This window comes from Candoia aspera, chromosome 17, assembly GCF_035149785.1.
Source record: "Candoia aspera isolate rCanAsp1 chromosome 17, rCanAsp1.hap2, whole genome shotgun sequence".
Taxonomy (NCBI): Eukaryota; Metazoa; Chordata; class Lepidosauria; order Squamata; family Boidae; genus Candoia; species Candoia aspera.
In genome coordinates, this window is record NC_086169.1 from 4311200 (window position 1) to 4331061 (window position 19862).

Below are 19862 nucleotides of genomic sequence, written 5' to 3' on the forward strand. Positions count from 1 at the left end.
ATTTCTCCTGGTGTGCCAAAAGCTAAGTGCAAAGAGATGATTCAATTTGCAACAGGTTCACTTTCCAAATCTGGGGCCAAGATTCTCACCCCGTCAGAATTCACTTTGTTATGTATTCGCATGTAATTTTATTTCCCCCTCCAGCTTGAAGGAGTTTGAGCTTTTTTTTTTTTACAAAAGGGCTGCTTTGCACAAACGGCCGTTCCTTGCCTACTTGGCCACTAGATGTCAGTTGTGCAAAACTCTGCATGTAAACAATAACTCACCAACCAATTGCTGCTGTGCTTGTCATTTCAAATGCATCTGTAGTTGTTTTCCCCCCTCCCTTAACGTCTCTGTTTCGTTTGCTAGCTCATTTTTTTGGCCCAGGGGCTGATTGATTGCTAGATAAAGGTGGGAGGGTTTTTTTTTGGGAGGGCAGCTATTTCCTGCAACGCAACATGAGGAAGAAACTTTCTGCTCAAAGCCAAGTCACGGACACCCCAATGAGAAGATCTACCCGCTTGCAACAGGAGAAAATGGAAGAAAAGGTAGGAAGATCGATCAGCAGGTGGGATCCATCACAGTTGAATCTTGGGGTGCTCAGCTGGGAAAGATTCTCAGTATTCCAAACTGGAATTATATAATACAGAGTTATATAACATATGGCCTTATGCTGGCCTATGACCGTAACAAAGATACGCCTTGATCTATATGGCCGTGTCTTAATTTAAAAAACTTTCTCTTGCATCTGTTGGACAGCTCCCTTTGGCCCATTCTAAACCAGGCTAGGCAAAGATTCCTCCCCAGGTTTTTAGCTGGCTGGAATAATGCAGCTTACAGCTCAAACAGAACTAAATTTCGATTTCTTGGTGCCCCGGGTCAATCTCTCATTCCCATCCGCCACAATTCGCACCCAGTCCTGGCTGGCTTTCTCTAGCTCTTGTTTTGCTAAAGGGAATTTTTTTTAGAAACGGTGGAAGTTTTTTTTTCTTTTTGTAGTTTTTTTTTTCTTTGCTTTTTGTAACTTTTATCTTTGCTTCAACTTAATAAAACTCCCATAAAAGAAAAGAAAGAAGGGGTGGAAATGTGCGCTCCGTGGAATCTGGAGGCCAAAATTAAGGATGGAGCTGTTGCAGACAATGTGGAGCTGGGAGGGAAGATAAATCAGCCAAAGTACATAATAAACTCTGTTTAACTGAGCTGGTTTTAATAACGCCTTCAGAGTCAAATCTGAATCCGTTATTTTAATTTATAACTACTTCGCATGTATTGTTTGGAAGGAAGATAGGGACTCTGTATTATCTAATGGAGGTACAGTCTGAATTTAATCTGCACATTTTCTCTTTATGTCTGCGTAAATGAAAGGACCAAGTGCTTGCTTTAAAAAAATAAAACGTAAAGTTCACAAAGAGTTTGGATTGTTTCTGGCAGAACCAGCTGTTTCAGACCCTGTTGTTCTGTAATGGATCATCGTTGTGTTTTGCAAGGAGATGAAATAACAGCCCAGGGTCCCCCGTTGGGGGGAGATGGGCGGTGATATAAATTTAAATAATAAATTAAAAAAATAAATTAAAATAAAAAAATCTTCCATCCTGGTGTTGCTGGAAATCTTTCCTTGGACTGGCTAAGGATGATAGGAGTTGTAGTCTAGCAAGCTGTGAAGGACCACAGGGTCTCCCCCTTGCATTAAGGCTTCATATGCCCTGGATTTTTTGGCTCCTGCTTTGCAGGGGTCTACAGGTTAGCCCAGGAGCACTTAATCCTTATAAAGGAAATTCCAACTCCAATATTTGGGGCTTTCAGGTAAAAGGATCTTCGGTAGCGGAGTTCGATGGGAGGTTTTATATCTGGCCTTTCTTGGCCAGCAAAGCAAAACACTCTGCAATATATTTCCTAGGATGTAAAACCACCAATCTGTTACAGTAAATCCACTTTAGTACATTGGTTACGATAAATAGATTTACTGTAGCAAACCATTAGAGCCATTATGAAAGAATTCCAATGCCTGCTAGGTATTAAATGTGAGCTCTATTTATAACAATCCGTCTTCCCATCTTGTGCGACTCTTTCTCCCCTCTGCGCTTTGCTAAGAGTTAGAAGTGAATCTCTTCTGGGCGGGAAATGCATTTTTCATCTGTTTCCTCTTGGGGAACAACCTGATCTAATATAAGCATGTTTAATTTCAACCATACTGGAGCTAATCCGTAAGGCTGCTTCCTGTGAAATAAACCCTGCTAATTTACGTGGAGTATTAATAGTTTGATCTGGGGAAAGGAAGGGCTTAATAGTGTCCTCTTGTCTGCAATGGCCACTCAATGCTGGAAGCTGGAGTGGAAGCTGGAACCTTTCCCAGCTGGAAACGTTTAAAAAGTTATTTCCCAAACCACCTGCAGTTCAAAGAAACTGCTGCTGCTGTGCTGAACCGACTCTCATCATACCCCAGTTGGCACAGCCATTGTCCATGCCGGTTGGGGATGATGGTCGTTGGCATCCCACAAACCTAGAAGATATTGGAGGAAGTCTGAATTCTTTTGTTCTGATTTGACAGCTAGTTTTATTACGATGGGATAATAAATTTAGGTCCTGCTTGCCTATAATTATTCGCGTTGTGGTCATTGTTCTATATAGTTTCCCCTGATTTTTTTCCCCCCTCTTCTTTGTGGTTGCTTTGAAGTTTTTTACCTGTTTTATAAGTGGTCCAGAGTTTACAATGGGCAGTACAGGTAGTTCTCACTTAACAACCACAATTGAGGCAGGAATGTCGGTTGCTAAGCAAATCCAACCCAATTTTACGACCTTTATTGTAGCAGTCGTTAAGCGAATCACCGTGGGCATTAGGCGAACTGCGTGGTCATTAAGCAAATCACGCAGTTCCCCACTGTTTTTGCTTGCCAGAAACAGGCCAGGAAGGTTGAAAATGGCGATCACATGATCACAGGCTGTTGCGACAGTCATAAATGCAAACTGGTTGCCATGCACCCAAATCGTGATCATGTGACTGTAGGGATGCTGCAACAGTCATAAGTGTGAGGACCGGTTGTAAGTCGGTTTTTAGCACCGTCATAAGTCTGAACCATCACTAAACAAATGGTTGTTAAGCGAGGACTACCTGTAAGTAAATAAAATGTAATCAGGAAGAACAGAATAATCTTGTCTATGCAGGCGATGCATATTCTCTGCCATCTTTAGATAAAAGAAGCAGAGGCCAGAGATGAAAAAGAATAATCTTGTTCCACCCGGGACTGGCCCAGCTGGAGTAGAGAATATTGGCGTGTAAGCAGCCAAATGCTGGTTTGGCCTGCAGATAGATTCACTTTCAGTCTTCGGAATAGAAAACGCAAAGGTGGCTCGACTTGGTGAGGCACTTTGGGGTGCCCGCTGGGGTTAACAATGTTGGGCAGGATTCTAACTTTTCTGTACTTCTGTTTTGCATTTTAACTATACTTTGAAAACCAATAAAGCTCTTTTTTTAAAAAAGAAACAACGTTGGGCAGGCTGGTCCAGTGGCCCATCACCCCCCGAAGCACTTTCATATCTTGCTTTCAAAGGCCGGTTGTTGTGCATTCAAAGGCAGAGAGAGAGATGGCCTTGACGGTCTTATCTCTGCAGCTGCAGAAACATCTGTGTCCTGTCTCTGCAAGGGGAAATTCCCGAGAAAAGTTAATACACGTTGCGGCCACAAAGGCAACCAGCTCACAGCTGTGACGGCAGGGTGATTTTTTTTTTTTAGGTTGGCTGAAAAGTTTGTACCTGTGGAACATCCCCAGAAAGTTATTCCTGGAGGCTACCTGTTAGAAATAAAGCATCATGAGGGAGGGCTACACCCTTCTTTTTCCGAAGGCGTGGTAGAGTTCCTTACTTTCTATGCTGAATGGATATAGAGCTGCACCCAAAGTCCGGCCCTATCGGCAATTTATTATATAAATAACATTAAATGGATCGGCTGCCATTTTTTTTCCAAGCGCTTATTCCCTCGTTTGACGCATGACGTTTGAACATTTTTTCCTCTGGAAAACAATATGGTGAACGGATGGTGATTGGCCTTTGGCTAATAATCAGCCAAGATCAGCTAAAGACTGTTATGGTTTCAGCATTTCAAGACATTGCAGAGGTCACAGGAATGGCACTTTATTGTTGTAGGGCACGATAACAGAACCTTGGAGGCCTGCCAGAGATTCCCTCTGCCCCGTCTGGTCCCAAATGGAATCAAGGCAGGGTTCTCTTGAGTGTCTTTCTGACACTTTCCCCTTTCCCTGGACAAAATTGTAATTTCTCCTCCTTTAACAGCTCCTGAGTTCCTTTGTCAACATTACGGGTAATCCTCACTTAACGTGCACAACTGGGACCAGAAACTCCATCACTAAGTGGCACGTCGTTATGAGCGATGTCACGCAACTGCTCTGCTTAGTGACGGCATTCCCAGCAGTCCCAGTTACCGTTGTTAAGTGAGGACTTCACGTGACACAGGCTTCTGACTTCCTGCCGCTTTTCCACTGAATTTACTTGTGGGAAGCCGGCAGGGAAGGTCGCAAATGGCAATCACGTGACCGCGGGACTCTGCGACGTTTGGAAGTGTGGGCTGGTTGCTGAGCCCCATTTCATGATCGTGTGATCGTGGGAGTGCTGCGACAGCCTGAACTGCGAGGACTGGTCGTAAGTCCCACTTGTAAGTTTGAACGGTTGCTGAATGAGAGGACGTTCAACGAGGACTACCAGTATCTCTGTCTTCTTCTACATATAGTCAGCTCTGAGTGAACCTCAACGTGCCAGAAGAAGTCGAGCTGCTGACATCCTCCAGCCCCGAGAAAGCATCAAAGCTTACAAGAAACAGGTGGATCCTACCCAGGACCCACCAGATTCACCAGGAGTTCCTTCAGATCCAGGAGCTCAGCTCGATGTCGGGCAGCAAGTGGAAAAAGATAAAGTGTCGGTGAGTCCTGAGTTAGTGTGACTTCAGATGTCTGGGCTTCAGTTCCAAGATATGGCACCAAAATATGCAGGGAGAGTAGTTGATACCCAATCCAGATCCCCTTCCCCCCTGCAGATTAAGGATCACACTCAATTTGATGCAAGAGATACGCAAAATTATTCCCGTGCTACAGAGATGATCTTGACCGGGTTTGCAAAAAATTGCTGGCATGGTGTTCCCCCTTTCACAGGGTAGAAGACCCACAAAATGACAAACAGGAACCAACAATTCTCAGGTCGAATCGTTATATAAACATGGAACAGAAGCCTCTAGTTCTCAAGGCTTGAAAATGAACAGCCAAACGTCAGTTGACTTGCAAAGGTGGGTGGGAAATGCCTAGGATTTAAACACAGGGCTAACCTATCTATAGGGACGCGGTGGCGCTGCGGGTTAAACCGCTGAGCTGCTGAGCTTGCTGATCGGAAGGTCGGCAGTTCAGATCCACGTGACGGGGTGAGCTCCCGTTGCTAGTCCCAGCTCCTGCCAACCTAGCAGTTCGAAAACACGCAAATGTGAGTAGATTAATAGGTACCGCTTCAGCGGGCAGGTAATGGCGTTCCGTGTAGTCATGCCGGCCACATGACCACGGAGGAAGTGTCTTTGGACAAACGCCGGCTCTTCGGCCTTGAAACGGAGATGAGCACCGCCCCCTAGAGTTGGACACGACTGGACTTAATGTCAAGGGAAACCTTTACCTTTACCTAACCTATCTATATTGGGTTTGATTCCTGTCTTCTGCAGGAGGTAGCTCATCTGCATATAGACGATTTCTTTGAGGTCTGCAATGAAGCAGCAATTCATGACATGAATGAATAAATAAATAAAATCACCATGTTAAATCGGTGAAACTTGTTCTTATGGGATGCGTGGTTGAGTTTCTCTGGTGGGGATATCGATCGCCATGTTTGGCTAAATCTAGATATTTTGGAGGGCAAGCCCCGAAAATCAGTGGAATAAGCAGAACACTGCCCCAAATCTGTCCCCACGAAAAAAATTTGGCCAGCTTAAAAAAAAAGTCACTCTCCCTCAAACCATTTTTCTCCCGGGGTCCCTGAAAACAGAGATCTTCTTCCTGTTGGTAGGGATCACTGGTAAAGGTGCCCAGTTCTGACTGTCGAGGAAAAGAAGCAAAACAGTCATCAGGCCAGATCAAGACATCCATCCATTTTCTCTTTCAGCCCCCCTTTGTGAGGCTGAGGAGACTGGAGTTGAAGGAAGACCCTTCCCCTCAACCAGAGAGGGGAGAGGAGGTAACGGAGTTGGGGCAAAAACCTGGCAAAGATCTAGCGTTGTTTCTGAAGCATTCTGAAGCATTGTCCACCCTGTGCCAGTCAGGGCTTCGGTGCCTTCACTGTGATGGCACCACATTGCACCTCCTTGTGATGGCCTGCTTGTAGAAACGGGAAGGTGGGACAAGTGAAATTCTCAGATAAAGAAACTGTATCAGGCAGCACTGAATTTCTGCCTGGAGGTCTGACTACTGTTTATTAGCCTTTTTTAAAATTAGATTTGTATCCCAGATTTTCTCTTGCAGTGACCTTCTCTAGTTTTGTCCCTCCAATTTTTTGGGGGGTGGGGTGGATTTGGAAGGTGGGTCTGGTTGAGACCTTGCGACTGCCCCCAATAATGCAGGGAGATTCTGTGGTTCAATGTGGGCTTGAAACCAGCTCTCCTTGGTTCCGGTCCAAAATCCTAACCACGATGCCATCCTGTTTCAGGCACAGGAGCCCTGCTCTTGGAGAGAATAAACTGGCATTTTTCCATCCATGGGTGTCTGTGGGCAGGCAAAGGGGGTAATGGGGTGTGATCATGTCATCGTGCAAATAATGCAACTGATGTTCTAACCTCAGATGTCAGGAAGTCATGGCAAAACATAGCACTGTTTTGATGCTATGATGGCTTATCACAGACCTTGTTGCTTCTATGACCTCCTTCCAATTTTGGGGAAGGGGAAGGGGGAACAAAAGAAGAAGCTGTGGGACTCCCCAGGGCTAACCTTCAAGCCTTCGATTACTTTTTTCAAGATGGGTCTCATCGTTTGCTTCGATTGTCTAAGAAAAATAGCCTCCAAGTTCGATTCACGATGGGCAGTTTGGATGGTGATATTTCAGTGTAATAACCCAGGTGACTAAGCCAGGGGATAGATCAGCCTTCTCAGTGAGCAAATTGGTTAGAACTGTGCTTTCCTCAAGCCAGGATTAACAGTTTCCGAGCAAGCCATGATGTGAAATGGATTCCAAGCCATATATATTATTTGGCTCAAAAATGAGACTTGGTTTGGACTCCAACTAAACCAGAAACCCTGGTTTGCAAACCACATCTGCTGGTTTCCCCAACACCACCCCAAAATGTTTGGGGGTGAGGTCTGAGCCAAGTTCTTGGTAATGGAAGATATTTTGATTGGTTTGTTCACACGGAGGAGGAAGTAAAACCGTTTGTTCTTTTCCTTGTTCCATAGTTACAGAAACCAAACATTCAGTGGGAGGTGGTGAAGGATCAGCGGTCTCGGCTGCAAGTTCTGGACACCTCAAAGCCAAAAAGTGATAGGGCCAGACATCTGGAGGACACCACCACACCCAGCCCTCAAAGGCCAGTTGAAACCCGGAAGGAGCCAAGACAGGAGGCCTGGACTGGGTTCACCCCAAGAATCAAGGTGCCCCCAATGAGGAAGATGGAGGCTTCCAAGCTGCCATCGAAAGCTTTACCAGCACAAGGAGTCCGCAAGAAATGGTCCAAGGTACATCGGGGGTATCTCCCCCGCAGAATTGTACAGGTAGTGCTTGACTTACAACCATTTCTTTAGCAACTGTTCCAAGTTACAACGGCGCTGAAAAAAGTGACTTGTGACCAGTCCTTGCACTTACGACCATTGCAGTGTCCCTGTAGTCATGTGATCAAAATTTGGGTGCTTGGCAACCAACGTATACAGTATTTACGACGGTTGTAGCATCCTGGGGTCACACGATCACCATTTGCGACCTTCCCAGCTGGCTTCCAACAAGCAAAGTCAATGGGGGAAGCCGGATTCGCTTAACGGCCATGTGAGTCACTTAACGCCCATGGTGAAAAAGTCATAAAATAGGGCATGACTCACTTAACAGCCACCTCACTTAGCGACAGATGTTCCAGTCCCAATTGTGGTTGTAAGTTGAGGAATACCTGTATGACCTCCAATTCCCTCTCTCTAGGGCTGTGTTTCTTAAACTTCTGCCTCTCAGAACCCCTTCCCACTTTGAAAACTTATGGAGGGCCCCAAAGAGCTTTTGTTTGTATGGGTGATATTTATTGATATTTCCTGTATTAAAAATTAGAATGGAGGCATTTGTGGGATATTTATCTATGGAATCATGTAAAAGCAACCACATTAAGCCCATGAGATATTAACATAAATAAAATACTTTCCAGGGGGAAAAAAACACTATATTTTTTAACAAATAGAAAAGAATGAGAAGAGCGCCCTGGTTTTAAATTTTTGCAAATATCCGCAATATCTGGCAAATAATGTCGATTTCGTGGACCCCTGAGCAGGTCTTAGGAGACTCCTGGGGTTCTTCAGATCACACTTTAAAAACCTCTGCTCTCCAATCTTAAACCCGCCAAGTTTGAGAAACACGGTAGTAATTTAACCCGTCTTGTATTCCTCTGCGTTTTCTCTTTAGCCCAGCCTCCCTTGGTCCTCTCTCTGCTTCCTTCTCTTCTTCCTCATCCTGACCATTAGTGGCTGGTTCGTATGGAAACACGGAATCCCCGTCTCTTTCTTCCTCGGATACGGCCCTTTGCCGTGGAAGGGCTTTGCAACGCTGTGGAGCGAGGGGGGAGAATGCAGCGCGCAGTGCAGGTAAGGGCCCCGTGTTTATTTACCTGGCACAGAGGCGGTTCAGGAGTTGGGCTCAACTCCAGCGCCGCTGAAACCCCCGGCTTTTCTTCTCCCTTCTCTTGTTTCTAGCCTGGTCCTCCTGGAGAGCATCCCGGACAGCTTACAGTATCCATCTCCAAGTCCTCAAAACCCCACCATTTACCAAGCTTGGGTGGACCTTCTCTCGGGAGCCAACAGCACCGTAGAGATTGCGGCTTTCTACTTTACCCTGCGAGACTCCGATTTACATATGGAGGACCCTTCCGCGAAGCAGGTCAGCTTCTCCTTTGCGGCCTGGGGGTTAGGATCAGCTCTGTATCTCTTGTTTGCTCTAAGCTCATGCTTAGAAGTGGGGCAGGACCAAACAGGTCTTGCGTTCCATCTCCAGGTAGTCCTCGTTTAGTGACTGCCTCATTTAGTGACCGCTCCCAGTTATAACGGTGATGAAAAAGTAACTTTGCAACCAGTATTTGCATTTATGACCTTCACAGGTCTGTAAAACAAAGGAAAGGTGAAGTCAGGTCATGAGCACAATTGCGGTTTCACTTAGTGACCACATTGCTTAACAACCAAGTTGCCAGTCCTAATTGTGGTCATTAAACAAGGACTACCTGAATATGATGCCTGGAGGAAGAGACATAGAGAATGGCTTTGAAGAACAGGGGGAAGAACTGCTACAAGACTACAGGTAGTCCTGGACTTACGACCATTCACTTAGCAACTGATCAAAACGTGGCTTATGACAGGTCCTCACACTTACAACCATCACAGCGTCCCCATGGTCATGTGATCAAATTTCGGGCACTTGGCAATCGGTGTGTATTTACAACAGTTGCAGAGTCCTGGGGTCACATGATTGCCATTTGCGACCTTCCCAGATGGCTTCTGACAAGCAAATTTAATGGGGAACCACTTGATTCACTTAACGACTGTGTGGTTCGCTTAATGGCCACGTGACTCACTTAACGGCTGCTGCAAAAAATGTCATGAAATCAGGTGCGGTCCCATGATGCCTTGCTAAATGACTGTGCCGCTTAACAATGGATTTTTTGGTCCCTATTGTGGTCGTAAGTTGAGGACTACCTGTACAGTCAGATAAGAGGGGCTTGAGCCCAGGCCAAGAAAGTAACTTGAGATAAGGGAAATGACTGTCTTACAACAGTCTTCTGAATCCTTGTCCAGGAACTAACAGCAGTAGTGAGTCCAATCATGCTTGAAGATCTTGGAATGCTATTTGTTCGGGGTGGAGAAAGGAGAATTGAGCTGCAGAAATGAATGGCATACCCTCAGAATGGGCTTGGCTGGCATCTTCTTCGCCATATGAATGTCCTTGCTTTGTGTCCTTCTGCAGGGCCTAGATGTGTTCAATTTGCTACGCAGCCTGCCTTCTCGGGGGGTAAAGCTCGAGATCTCCGTGAATAGCCCTCAATTGTCAGAGGAGGACACCAACGAACTGGCCCGTCACGGTAATGGGTCTGCAGCGGGTCCCAAGGTTCTTCCTTCCTCTTCATCGCTATTTGCCAGAAACCCGCTTGATCTTCCTTTTAAGCAGTGCCCACACAATGACAGCAGTTTTCACAAGTTAATTTCTTGGAAAGAACGATAAGGACCTGTAATATTATGAAAAGAGGATGAAGAGGAAAACTAACCGGATAGGCATAAAAAATTAGGAGCTTTTTCATTTCAGTTTTATTTATTTGAATGTATTGGCCACCCAACTCCTAGGGACTCTGGGCGAGAGAAAACATAAAAAGCAGAGCTTGGCTGAATGGTGTCCTTGACGATCGAATCTTAGCCCCAATTTTATACATTCCAATTTTTTATTATTTATTAATTATAATTTGACTCTAAGTGTCTCACAAATTACATAGACTCCATCGGCTCCAGCTTTTGCTGCAGGAGCATTGATCCCACAAACAAATGTGTGTGTGTGTTTTTGTGTGGGTAACATGGAGGTAACAAAGCTCCCTCCGTAGTCATTGCAGATTGATTGATTGATTGATTGATGAATTATAAACTGCTTTGGTCAAGGTGACTCCAGGTGGATACAAAAGCAACAGCTGCAGCCGATGCAATGGTAACAAAAATATATATAATCATATTATACAATAAAAGAAATACAATATATTATTCTGGTTTAACAAATTGCAAATAATGTTATCATTCCTGGCATGGGAATTCTAGAAGAGTCTGTCCCAAAGGCTGTTTGAAACAGGCAAGTTTCTGAAAGCTTCTAGCTTCAAGGGTTCTCAACCTTGGCAACTTTAAGATGTGTGGACTTCAACTCCCAGAATGCCCCAGCCAGCATGGAATCGCTGCAGCTCAGCCAAGATTCCATGAAAATCCATCTTATTAATGAAGCCAACACGGTAAATTAAACCCCTTGGACTTCCTCGATCAGTGTTTCTCAACTGTGGCCATTTTAAGATGTGTGGACTTCAACTCCCAGAATTCTCTCCATGGCTGGCTGGGGAATTCTGGGAGTTGAAGTCCACACATCTTAAAATGGCCACAGTTGAGAAACACTGTTCTAGAAGGCTATCAGCTGGATAATTGAGAAGCCTCAGTGTTTTATAGTAATCAATATGAATAAAAGCACCAAGTAAATTTGCAGGGAAAGGGGCAGAAGACCCAGGGAGTTTGGTGGTCCAAGCTGTAAAGAGAGATTTGTCTTGCATCTTGCTCCCCAGGCGCAGATGTGCGGTATGTGAATATGAAACAGCTGACAGGTGGGATTGTGCACACCAAATTATGGGTGGTGGATCGGAAGCACATCTACATTGGCAGTGCCAACATGGACTGGCGTTCGCTCACTCAGGTATCTCTGTCGGACAGGGTGGTGCAGGTAAACGTGGGGGGGAAGGTGTGGGAGGAGGTAGCATCTCTTCCTTAAGGAGGTGGGGCAATCTGGTGAGGAGGCAGGTCTCTTTGCTGATAACTTGAACTGTCCTGCTGTCTGGATCCACAGGATCTGTATCCCTCATGGGGAATCAGACCTTACAGGTGGGATTATTCTGGAGGTCACAGTCCCTGAGGAAGGGTAGGGAAAGCTGGGGGACCTCCCCCAGGATGCTAATCTGATTCTTTTTATCCTAGGTGAAGGAGCTGGGGGTTGTGCTGTACAACTGCAGCTGTCTGGCTAAGGATCTGCACAGGATCTTTGCCATGTACCGTATGTTGGGGAAGGAGGGGGCCTCGATTCCCACAACATGGCCCACAGACCTTGCGGCAAAGTCCAGCCTGGAGGAACCCCAGAATCTCCAACTGAACGGGGTAGAGGCCCAGGTCTACATTTCGGTAAGTGGGTCCATTCTTTGGAAAGGGAGGGGCTTCTGGGGCAGCAGAGGAAAGGACAAGAAACTTGTTGGTTTTTGTAATAAAGTGGTTTAGGGTGGGTCTCTCCAAACCAGGGATCCTCCAGATGTGCGGGCTTCAATTCTGCCATCCCCGGCCTGCATAACCATGGAGGAGAATTATGGGCATTCGAAGTCTCACATCTGGAGGGGAGGCTGTTTGGGGGAGATGAGATTAGGAAGGTAGGTGTTGGCCTCGTGGGGCAAAGCCAGGTAGGCATCACAACCAGATGAGCTAATTCTACTATATTGCAAAGCTACATTAACATAATCTTGCAAGTCTGAACGTACAATTCTCCCCCCCTCCCGTCTCCTTTACAGCCTGAGAAACTAGGGAGGGTCCCTTCTGACCCTCTTTCTCCCCCCATTATGCAGCTGCAGGCTGAGCCTCCTCTTATCTGACCATTCCCTTGGCAGCGTCTCTTTGCCCCACCTCCCAAGGTCTTTCCCACATCCCATTACATCTGAGGTCAGCCTTCCCAGGTGGACCAGACGGGAAACACGACCAGATGAGCTAATTCTACTTTATTATAAAGCTATATTGACAGAATCTTGCAAGTCTGAAAGTATAATCCCCCCCATGTCCTTCACAGCCCAAGAAACCAGGGAGGGTCCCTTCTGACCCTCTTTCTCCCCCCATTATGCAGCTGAGGGCTAAGCCGCCTCTTATCTGACCGTTCCCTTGGCAGTGTCTCTTTGCCCCGTCTCCCAAGGTCTTTCCCACACACCATTACAGTAGGAGTCTAGCAAGTTGGCTATTCCAACTCACTGTTTTTGCCTGCCTCCTCAGTCTGTCAAGACCAGCATTTTTTGACATAGTCCAGCAACCACTTTTGGGCATAGACCAGCAGCAGATAGTGAGCTAAAGGCCACACCCCTAAAAATAGCCTGAGTTTCTAGTCCTCATGGCTCAGGTAGCTTTCAACCAGTTTAGAATCCTGGGGATTGAACCTGAGAGTTTCTGCCTGCAGAGAAAGGGGCATTTTCACTGAACATCTTACTCAGTGTGGGTTGAATAAGGATTAGTCCTTGAGGTATCTCAAATCACATCCCTCCTTCTGGTCTTTTTCAAATGTGGTGGATTTCAATTGCCAAGAGACCTCCCTGGCCCTTCTCTCCCAAGATCACCTATTTGGGGCAAGGTGAGGTAGCAGGTAGACATTATTTGTCTGTTTTTATACTTCGCAACGTTGTCATTTTTGGGTGCAGAGCTCCCCGCCAGCGCTGTGTTCAACCGGCCGCACGTCTGACCTCACCGCCATTCTAAGCACCATTGAAGATGCAGAAGAATTCATCTATATTTCTGTGATGGATTATGAACCACAGTGTTTATTCTGTAAATCTAAAAGGTGATACAATTTTGGCCAATTTTTTTATTGGTTTGTTTCGCAAATTTATATGGCCGCCCATCTCCCATAACATGACTCCCGGTGGCATGCAAACTCGGCAGCAATTAAAACCAAGTATTGAGGGTGGCTCTAATAACAGCACCTTGCAAGTCTGATTGTGCCGAACAACCATCCCCTTCCTATGCTCCAGTGAATTGGGGAGGTGTCTCTCTGATCCACTTCCAAATGTTATCTGGACGTTCTGGACTTAAAAATGCTTTAGCCCCCTTTGCCTAGATAACGGATCCTGCATGTCTCCATCAAGGTCATCTTCCTGACTCTCTTCATCTGTTCTGCTTTTCAAGGTTCTGGCCTGTCATTGACGACGCGTTACGGACCGCAGCCTGCGATAAACGAGTGAAGGTGCGTCTTCTCATTAGCTGTTGGCAACACTCTAGACAATCCATGTTTGTCTTCCTGGAGTCCCTCATGGTCCTGAGGAGGAAACCTCTCCACTGCCCCATCGAAGTGGTGAGTCCTTCGTTCCACCTGGATTTCGTTCCTGAGTTTTGCAAAGGTGTTACGACCGATAACGCGGGATAACAAACGGCGAAGGAAGGTAGATCTGGCTTTGGGAATGAAGAAGGAATGATCGAAATGTTAAAGGGGGACTTTTGGGAAAGTTTTCATAGTCCTGAGAAGGAGAGGAGCATTAGAAGGAAACTCAGAATAATCCTGCCTTGATTTTTTCTGGGATAAGATGAAGTACAGGTAGTCCTCGCTTAACAACCACAATTGGGACCGGAATTTTGGTTGCTAAGTGAACCGGTCATTAAGTAAATCTGACCTGATTTTTCAAACTTTTTTGTGGCAGTCGTTAAGCAAATCACTGCAGTCGTTCAGCAAACCATGTGGTTGTTAAGGGAATTATGCAGTTCCCCATTAATTTTGTTAATGTTTCCTACTGCAGATTAAGGTTGCTATAGTAACTAATCATTTTGGCCGGGTGAAGAGGTTGAATTTGATTGTCTCCTTTTCACGTGCTTGATGGCTGCATCACCTGGGGGGGAGGAACTTGCCTGGACTTCTTGTTAGTTCCTCTTTTCCTTTTGTGCGGACATGTAGTAAGCCAGGCTGCTCTCATTGAGAGCCAAGTCCTTTAAATATGTTTTGCTTTCGTTTTGCTTTCTGTAAATCAATTATTTTTATAGAAATGCCTGGTGTGTGACTTTTCTGATCTCTCCTGGGCCAAAGGCTTTCCCAGCAATCTGCCAACAAATTTTGCTTGCTGGAAGCTGGCTGGGAAGGCCAAAAATGGCAAGCACATGACCGCAGGATGCTGCAACAGTCGTAAATGCAAACTGGCTGCCGAGCCAGAAATTATCATACTAAATTAATATAAATGCTAAATTAATATTAATCTCCAGTGCAATTGTAAGGCAGCTGAAACGGATGAGTGATTGATCGGTTATAATCCATCCCTTACTGGTCTTTCAGGTCCTTTTTTACTAAGAAAACCACACAGATAGAAAATATAAAATGGTTGGATGAGAGGGAGATTCATTTTGTTCTTTGTTTTTCCATTTCAGAAACTGTTTGTGGTTCCCACCGAAGGGAAACAAATTCCTTTTGCCCACGTTAACCACAACAAGTACATGGTGACTGACCGAGTGGCTTACGTTGGTATGTAGCCCATGCCTGAATCTAGTTTTCTCCTCCATTTATGGTTGGTAGAAGCCGGTACCGGAAGTTTAGGTGGTCTCATCTGCAAATTATTTGTTTAGAAAACTCCAGGATTTGGACAGGAAATTTCTAAGCCAGTCCTCATTCTGTTTTTGTATGTGTCTAAACTTTCAAATAACCATTGCTGTCTAGGTCAGGGTTTCTCAACCAGGGTGTGTGGAACCCGAGTGTTCCACAAGAGGTCACTAGGTGTTCCCTGGGAAATCACAATTTATTTTAAAAATTATTTCAAATTCGGGGTATCTTCTAGCCTATATTTCAGCCTGAATGTGCAGGGGTTCCCCAAGGCCTGAAATATTTTATTTATTTATTTATTATTCAAATTTTGCTACTGCCCATTTCCCCCGAAAGGGTTCCTCCTTTCAAGGGTTCCTCCAGGGTCAAAGTTGGGGAACGGCTGGTCTAGGTAGTGCACAGATTAGTTTAAAACACATTAGATTAAGTAAAACATCAGATATATATAAGACGGCATCAGGGATTGTGCTTGAACGCTTCAATGATAATAAGGATAGATACAGCACCCACACAAGAATAACCAAGAAATCCTGTTGGTTAATAAACTGTGATCCGGTTTAGGTGTTGTGGTAATGCCTGTGTTCTTTAAGTGAGAATCAAAAGCTGTTTGCAGAACTTGCGTTCTATGCTAAGCCATAAACCATTGTTTATAGCCCCATTGGCTTGGTTTGCACAACATAGATGACCTGAGCCTCATGCTTAGCGTGACGAGGGAGCATGGCCAGAATTTTACGTTTTGCATTTTACATTTTGATGTGAGGAAGTCCCTAATGTGGGGTGGGCAGTAGAGGAGTGTGGGGGCCAACGGGCCTATTGATTCATCTCTGATCCCTACCAGGCACTCAACTTTTAAAAATAAATTAAATAGAAAGCCAGGGTGTTTGAAAGCAAAGCAATCGGACCGAACATACTTATTTGCAGCAAAACCTTTGCATCTTGCAAACCTTCTTTTTGGTTGGTGGGGAGCATCCTGGGAACTAATTTTCTTTCCATCAGTGAGTGACCGACTGTGCCCAGCAGGGAGCCATTTTGTGAGTGTGCTCATCACAGGTTCTCGGAAACCCCAAACAGTTGCTTAATCCCGCTTCATAGTGTGCTGCAAATTACATATAAATGGATTTTCTTTCTTTCTCCATCTGCAGGTACTTCCAACTGGTCTGAAGATTATTTTCTCCACACTGCTGGAGTTGGGCTGATCATCAACCAGAGCAGCCTTGCCCCCGAAGCTCAGAGTTACACCTTGCGTCAGCAGCTGGTGGAGGTTTTCCTTCGAGACTGGGAATCTCCATACACTCTCTTGCTCGAAGACCACTGGAAATGTACGGAGATGTGAAGAGAGCGAGGGTCTTGCCTGAAGAATTGGTCCTAAGCCCAGTCTTGCTCAGATCCCTGGTCACAGAAGCCTTCTTTGTCACATCCGGTGGTTTAAGAGTTCTTGGCATGCTTTTAGGAAAAAATTTGGGCTGCTTGCATTCTTAAGCTACTGCCTTTCTGTGTTCAAAAACTCTCGGCGGATCAGGGCCAGAGAAGGAACACCGTTGCTAACAATACTTCTGGGCTCCAAGATGCTCCAGAAGCTGAAGGACCAGGTTAGGGACAGATCATCATGGAGAAAACCTATCTATGTGGTCGCTAAGAGTCGACCACGACTTTATGGCCCTCAGTCAGTCAATCAATCAATCAATCAATCAATCCAAAAGTCGTAGTGTCCAAAATCCAGGTGAGACTCTATGGTCCTCCAGTTGTACGCTGGCCAATGGTGAGGAACAGGAAGCCCACAGAGATCTTTCTGCCTTCTGCATAGCAGCCAAAAATATCAGCCTGGAGCTGAACTCAGGTGGGAGAAGAGGGGAAAGACGGGGAAGGGGTTTGCAGATCTTTCTCAGCATGGAGGGAAGCGAGCCATCTCAACTGCCCATCCAGTGTTTCGAATGGGAAGATTTTACTTCTCTGGCAGACCAGAGATCCAATTCGTGCCACAGCAACTCTGAAGAAGCTGATAAGATGGGGAGCGATCTGGAAGGAAAGTGGCCCCAGGATCCAGTTAAAAATCCTTCCCCAGGCTTGGAAGACTTAGGGAAAATAGGACCTTTTCCTTGGGGCATATTTTGGGGAGATTTGGCATTTGGGGGGCATATTTGGAATTGGGAGGCCCTCCTTGACCTACTGGCATAATACGAGTCCAAATCTGGTATCTTTGGGGCAAACGTTTAAGCGAAATCCAAGCCATCTTCCACATAGGTGTTCATAGGGGCAGAGCGAAGAATAAATTAAGCATCTCAGTTCCTTTGGAAGCTCTTTCAAATGTGGACGTTGGTCTGAAGACCGATAGGTGCTATATGTGATGGCTTTCTCAATCTCCTTTCTTGCCCTTCCCTTGCTGCTTCACTGAATTTTGGAAGTAGAATTGCCAAAACTTAGCAGCGTTTGGAGACAAGAAATACACAAAAATGGTAGTACTCCAAAAGTTGGCGGGGGGAGGAAAATATTGCCCACCCTGCTTTGTGGGGATTATAATCCTGCTCCCTGTGGTCTTCGTCTTCTTCCCCAGAAAAATATTCTTTAAATTACCTATTTCTTTTTGGAAACTTGAAAGCGCACTTCTGATTTACCGCTCCTGAGGTCTGTCATGTTGAGCTGGTCAGGTTGGCAACGTACACAGAATTACCTTCCTATAGATATTTTCCTTCCTGGAACTTAATTGTGTGGTGTGTGTGTAAATACACACACACACACACACACAGAGTATATAGCAGTTCAGCTGTGGCTTTCACTTCCTTGTGTTGAATACCTTTGATAAGGAACTGGGATCAGTTATAAATGGATGGAAAAAAACTCCAATATCTGGGCCGCAATAATCTATCTGATCACTAGAAGGCAGCAAAAGAATCCAGTGGTTTTAATCTCTCTCTGGTGTCTTCTAGTGGTGGTTTCTGATTCCTGCAGCCCAGAAATGATAGTCCGATTATCTCTTACTGCCAAGATCTATTGAAATCTCTCATTTATGGAAACTCAGGGATTGTGTTTGGGATGGGGAATTATGTGCCTTAATCTGTATGTGCTATAACCAATGGGAAAGTCCATCCCATTGCAATGTGGAGAAAAGGACATAGATTGGCAGAGTTTATTTTTGATATGTCAAATCATTTTTATAATAAATGAGTTTTAAATGTAATGTTGTTCGCCTGTGTCCTTTTGGTACTCCATCTAACTTAATTCATGTACTCCATCCAGTTTGGTTGTGATTATTATTATTATTATTATTATTATTATTATTATTGCTATTTACATCCAGTCTGCTGATAGTTCTAATTGGATTTGATACTGTATTTTGATTATTAGACATTTCTGATAATCTATTATTATGATTATAATATTATACAGTATTGTATATATAATATTAATTATTATATTATTATATCGGGGTCCCCAAATTCTTCAGCTCATCGACTCCTTCATGAAGTTTCAGATTGTTCATCGATCCTCAAACACGTATCATATGAAAATAATGTAACAAATACTACTTTAATAGTATTACTACTGTTGCTAATAACAACAGCAATGGGTTCGACCTTTGAGGGTCAATACTGATCACTTTAGAGAACCCTGCAATATAATAATAGATAATAATAATAATGATAATATATAATTAAAGTGTGTGTGTATATGTGTGTATATGTCTGTGCGTATACAGTATATATATACACTATAATTCTAATTTATAATAATTATAAATAATAACAAATTCTTACACAGATCAGTCATCAGGAATTTTATTTTTTATTCAGTTTGTAGAATTCATCCAAAATATCACTATTCGCCTTTGGACTTCAGGGTTAGCAGTCTGGAGACAGATTTCTTAAGCCTCCCCTTTGCTGATTTTACTTACTGATGATGAAACTACGCCAAAGCTCCTACGACGAATGCACATTTATTCATTTATTTATCAGATTTATCACCGCCCATCTCCCCCACAAGGAGGGACTCTGGGGGGTTCACAGTAAAAACCGTTATTATCAATGACATAAAAGTATAAATGTATTAAAATATAATTTAATTATATTTAATGCAATGTGATATATAATTTAATTAATAATTTAAATGCTGAATGTTCCCCCCCACCCTTTTGGCTGGACCTAACAGAAACTTCACCCCTCTGTGGCGGTTATTTATGTATTTATTATTGTTTATGCCATTTACCCAGCATCTAAGCCAGTGTTTCTCAACCTGGGCAACTTGAAGAGGTGTGGACTTCAATTCCCAGAATCCCCCAGCTGGCTGGGGAATTCTGGGAGTTGAAGTCCACACCTCTTCAAATTGCCCAGGTTGAGAAACACTGGTCTAGGCGGTTTGCAGTTACTGTATTAAGGGGTTCCCTTTGTTTTCAATGAAAAGTAACCAACCCACCTCACAGGGTTGTTGTTGTGGGGAAAATAGGAGGAGGAAGGAGGTTTAGGTATGTTCACTGCCTTGCGATAATAATAATAATAATAATAATAATAATAATAATAATAATAATAATAATAATAATAATAAAGGCGGGATAAAAAACAAACAAACAAACCCCGAAGTTACTTTGGATACGCCAGCAGTTTCGATTGCTGCAGCGCACGCGC

General features: G+C 44.5%; 1 protein-coding gene across 1 annotated transcript; it reads left to right on the forward strand.

Moving 5' to 3' along the window:
* Positions 1-440: 440 nt before the first annotated feature.
* Positions 441-18421, forward strand: LOC134506844 (5'-3' exonuclease PLD3-like). The gene is made up of 13 exons (XM_063317207.1): positions 441-530; positions 4724-4912; positions 6130-6201; positions 7410-7688; positions 8611-8789; positions 8898-9081; positions 10159-10273; positions 11498-11625; positions 11904-12104; positions 13370-13509; positions 13854-14019; positions 15078-15171; positions 16389-18421. The coding sequence occupies exons 1-13, from the start codon at positions 441-443 to the stop codon at positions 16577-16579; spliced, it is 2028 nt and encodes a 675-aa protein (XP_063173277.1). The 3' UTR covers positions 16580-18421.
* Positions 18422-19862: the final 1441 nt, after the last annotated feature.